The 5,175-nt window shown below is 36.5% G+C and overlaps 1 protein-coding gene across 1 annotated transcript in view; it reads right to left on the bottom strand.

Annotated features, from left to right (window-relative positions):
- Positions 1-5,175, bottom strand: part of TMEM55A (transmembrane protein 55A) — a 68,732-nt gene that overhangs the window by 38,319 nt on the left and 25,238 nt on the right. The window contains exon 2 of the mRNA XM_010862044.1: positions 122-270. Coding sequence (XP_010860346.1) covers positions 122-270 — 149 coding nt within the window. The remainder of the gene's footprint in view (positions 1-121; positions 271-5,175) is intronic.

The following is a 5,175-nucleotide window of genomic DNA, read 5'->3' as shown; positions in this document are numbered from 1 at the left end:
AAAAAATGGCCATCTGTGTATCCAGCCCACATCTACTTTTAAGTAACATTACTGACACACTTTTTTAGGGAGAAGGTTTTAAATAATAATTTGGGCTTTATTAATGAAAATCCCCACTTACCGTAGCTTCATTGCAAACTGTGCACTTAACCACATGCTGGTGAAGCTTGCCATCCAAATTGATGAGAGACTGGCACACACGGCAGTTTATGACTGGGATTCCGCTGGCATCTGGGCTGACAATGGCTGTATACGGAGGCGGGAGTTCCGCTGAAAAGACAGTAGCCACCGAATCAGCGTCTCAGAGCTATTACGACTGATTTGAGCATATGAGCAATAGAAGTAAAGCAGGAAACTATTAATAAATATCTCCGGTTCTTTATGTTTTTAAAGCTGGCCAACATTATATAGTTTCAGAACAGAAACACACATAGAACTATATCATAAAGTAGAATAATTCCTAACTCCTAAAATCCAAATCACACTTACCTGGGTTCACACCTTTTATTAGCCTATACTCAAACCATCCACTCCATTCCCATGTGCAAATGCCTAGAGTTTATAATAGGAAAGTGATGATTTATGTCTAAAGTAAAAAATCTTACACTAATGATCTGACTCCTATGAAACAGAAATAGTCAATGAGGACAGAGTTTCTAAATCACTTATACATATGCATAAATTGTGTAGTTGCTGAGCTCTGTTTATACTAGAACCAGTGTAATAACTGCTGAGTATGACAAAAACAAAACGGGTTTGGTGGCGGTCAAGAAGAGATAAAAATGAACTTAGGAAAACTAAACTTATCAACAAGGAACATGTTCTAATTTAATGGAACTATGCTAGTTTCAGACAAAAACAAGAATGAAATAAATTCAACAATTTTTGTCTCAAACTTTCACCTAACATTAAAATTCTAGGAAATGCTTCAACGTATTTATGGGTAAAAATATGTTACTTGGGATTTAGTAGAAATGCTGCAAGAAAAAAATGGTTTAATAGATGAAACAAAAGCAGCAAAATGATGATATTTATGAATATAAAGACACAGAAGATATTTTGTTCTTACTACTTTGTGTGTGTTTGAAAATTCCCAGAATACAAAGATACACAAGCACACACACACAAACATACATGTACACACACAGACACACTGTTTTTTCAGAGTCCTTAAGTTGGGTAAAGGGTAGAAGCCCAACTTCAGAATTGTGTTCCTCAACCAGAAGTATTATTTGTTACAAAAGTCAGAGGAAAGGAAATTAAATATACTATACCAGGATGGAATTTCTAAAGGGGACTTGCCTAACCTCATTGTGTGGCTATTTTAACTGCAGGCATAGGAGGCCCTTTCAAGGCAAAGTCTTGTCACAGGCCACCTAGAAAAGGCTACACCTCAATACATGATCGAATCCCCGGTAAAGAGAACTGATACGTTCAGAGGCTTCTGTGACACTATAAAGTACAATCACTGTAGCTAATCATGAAAGGAGATATTTTTGAAATAGAGATTTTTCTATCCACTGGATTAGATTCTGAACTCTGTGATACTTTGAGCTGATAGAACTGAGTTAGAGAACAGCACATTATGGTATGTTCAAAATACCACATCTTACCACCTGGCATGCTTGGGGTACATCATGGAGATATTTTTAGACTTAAAAAGGATTAGCAACAAGTGATATTCATTCAAATATTCATAATAAGCCAAATTTCTGCAGCAGCCAAGGCTCTGAAAGAGGCCACATTGGAAATGATAATATGCACACATCTCTGGGAGGCTTATACCAGAATTCTGCCAAACACTGAACTTAAAAAGAAGCTATAGATATCTAAATTATAAAAATAGTTTTAAATCCTTGGAAGAATTTAAGGCTCATACACAGTGACCTGTAATGTATTAATGAAGAAGAAAAAAATGGGTTAAAGGATCAATGTGTTAGCAGTACATTTGAGCCCTTGCAATTTGCAGATTACTTTATCAGAACTCGATAAAGAAAGTATTGTCCCGGCAAATAGAATACACACCTTAGTAGAAATTCAAGACACACTGCCTGGTATGCAACAATAAATATTGTTTTAATAATATTAGCAATACCATTATTAATAAAAGCTTCTTCTTTTGCCTTGAGGATGAGGGGGAAAGGCCACATATTAAAGCCACAAATAAGGATGGTAAAATCCATCCATTTCAACAGGCAAAAGTTTTGCTCAATGGAATCTCCTAAAGAGTTCAATGGTTGATCTTCTGAAGCATTTGAAGTCTATCAGAACCAACAAAATCCTGTGAACTTTTCCTTTAAGATTTGCACTACATAATTTTTACCCTGTAAAAAAAGAAAAACTTTCAATGACAAAAATACGCTCAAACCTTCTGGAGGTTTGGGAAATTGAAGGAGTGTATAAAGAATGAGTGAGGATGAGAAGTGTAATGGGACTTATGGGAGAGACTAAAGCCTCCATGAGGCTAGGGCCATATCTGACTTGCTCAGGTCAGATTCAGTGCTTGTCATAGTGACTGGTCTATGGCAGAAGCTCACTACACATTTATGGAATGAATGGTGGGTGAATAAGTGAATCACTGAAATTTAATGGACTCATCTATTTCTCTTGGGAAAGTGACACTAAGTATATTACCACCACTCTCCTTAAAGAGGAGCTGGGATCCTAGCACCGGAGCACAGCTTGACTGTGAAAAAGGCTTTCTCCTACATGTAGACTAACCTCTCCAAAACATGCAGAGACAGGCAGGGGATTAGGAGACACTGGCCTGGTCCACCATATAAGTACAATCAACCCAAGAGATCAATAGAATGACAGATGTTACAGCCTAATTGCTCCACTAAACAGTGCTTTCAGGCCTACCGATTCAATTTTCTGTCCATTATTTCAGCCCTAAACTGATTTAGAGATATATCTTGTACTTTTATCTTAAGGAAACCTTCACCTACAACTACAACTCCTCTTGAAAAGGACTTGTGATTCTAGAAATTTGTGTCACAGTCTGTAAACCTGCAGTAATTAGCAACTTAGATTGTTCATTTTATTTCCTTTCACTTTAAAGCAGCCAACAGATCACCACTATTATATCTATTTTAAATGTTTGCCCTGGATAAAAAGTCCATGGCAATTTCAGAATGTGGGATCGTTGGATATTAAGAGACACAAAAGTTCTTCATTTTGGAAGAGTCTTACTTGTTATTTAAACAATGATCATTTTTTTCTATGGAGGTTGTCTATGTGAAAAATCTTTTTCCTCCATATGAACAGTATTTATTAGAGCAGTAGTCTTCAAACCTGAAACCACCCCCTACAAAGTTCCAGAATTATACAATGTTAGAAATTTATGCAATCTTAGTCTAATACATAGCCTAATTTATTCATTTTATGGAAGATAAAACTGAAGCCCTAAAATTCTACCTTTTGGATAGACTTTTATACAGCACTTCAGCAAAACCAAGAGCTGACTCTTCCCTAGAGGTCTCTCTATGATGAAAGCTACCTCTCTTAATGAATAATGATTTAATATATGGAAAAGACGTAAGGACTAGTTAAAGGGGATTTGGGGATAAGAAAGAATACTCAGGGAAAATGAAGATTAGAATATGATATGAATAAACAATTAGTTCATGATAAAAATTTCATAGAAAAACAGACTCGATAAAATAATATAGACCACAAGGCACACATAATGGTCTTCCTTAAAGCACTCAAAAAGAGCCATTATTATTCTGTAAACCCAAAGTGATCAAATTACACTTTCCCATCATAGACAATGACCTGAAACGTATCTACTTCATGCCAAAAAAGTCCCTCTTTCCAGCTAAGTCATTCTGGTAAAATAATCCCTACTTCATTTTTTACCAGATGTACCCAGATACAGCATTTTAAAGGTTGAAAATGTTTTGCTGTAGAACTCTGGTCTTTATTACCTCAGTTATCCCTTTATAAATCTCTGCAATGACAATATTGTCCAGTTTAATTCACTTACTTCACTAATATACTTTTTATATGCAGTAGTTCAGGCTCTTGACAAAGATATTGTATCGGAATTGAAAAGTAACGTCAGATTAAGAGATATTTTATAACACTATGATTATAAGATGAGCAAGAAAAGTATAAAGAACCAGCCAGTAAGGAAAACTCTGGCTTTATCTCCTCATAGGATCTTTGTAAAGAGTAGAGATAGGGACAGGGTGCACCCAGGTGCTATGGAATACGTACTTTCTGTATAAAATGTCTCCAGTCCAGCTCAACACAAAGAAAGGAAGACCACCTTCTGTTCCTACCCTCTCTGAAACCAAAGGAATAAGATTATTCCAAGAGACTCCTTGGTTCTTCTAGAAGGATCCATTCTCTCAGAAGGATCCATCTGGCTAAAGCCAGTTTGCAAGGTAAATGAGCTAGCTATTAGGTTATCAACTCTCAGCTCCAAATTCACATTCTACACTTTGTCATACTGGAACTAAAACTCTGCAAACCACATTTTTTCTTTGCCAGTTGTCTGCAGGTTATATTCTGTTAATACAGGTGATAAAACAGAAACTGCAAGGTTAAAGAAAAAAGAAGGGACTCGCAGCACATTCCCCAGGTATATAAAATCTTTCTCCAGAGCTCAGAGACATCAGCACCAGCTGGTTGGTCCCTCTTGGAAGTCATGTTTCAATTATGTTCCACGAAATTACTAAATTTTATTGTTTTAATTTATTTTTTAATTGGAGGAAAATTGCTTTACAACATTGTGTTGGTTCCCGCTATACAACAATGAAAATCAGTCATAATTATATATATATAAATGCTCAAAATTCTCCAAGCCAGGCTTCACCAGTATGTGAACCGTGAACTTCCTGATGTTCAAGCTGGTTTTGGAAAAGGCAGAGGAACCAGAGATCAAATTGCCAACATCCGATGGATCATGGAAAAAGCGAGAGACTTCCAGAAAAACATCTATTTCTGCTTTATTGACTATGCTAAAGCCTCTGTGTGGATCACAGTAAACTGTGGACCATTCTGAAAGAGATGGGAATACCAGACCACCTGACCTGCCTCTTGAGAAACCTGTATGCAGGTCAGGAAGCAACAGTTAGAACTGGACATGGAACCACAGACTGGTTCCAAATAGGAAAAGGAGTACATCAAGGCTGTATATTGTCACCCTGCTTATTTAACTTATATGCA

This window comes from Bison bison, unplaced genomic scaffold, assembly GCF_000754665.1.
Source record: "Bison bison bison isolate TAMUID 2011002044 unplaced genomic scaffold, Bison_UMD1.0 scf7180017858048, whole genome shotgun sequence".
Taxonomy (NCBI): Eukaryota; Metazoa; Chordata; class Mammalia; order Artiodactyla; family Bovidae; genus Bison; species Bison bison.
The sequence above is the reverse complement of the archived record's forward strand: the minus strand, read 5'-3'. Positions and strand labels throughout refer to the sequence as shown.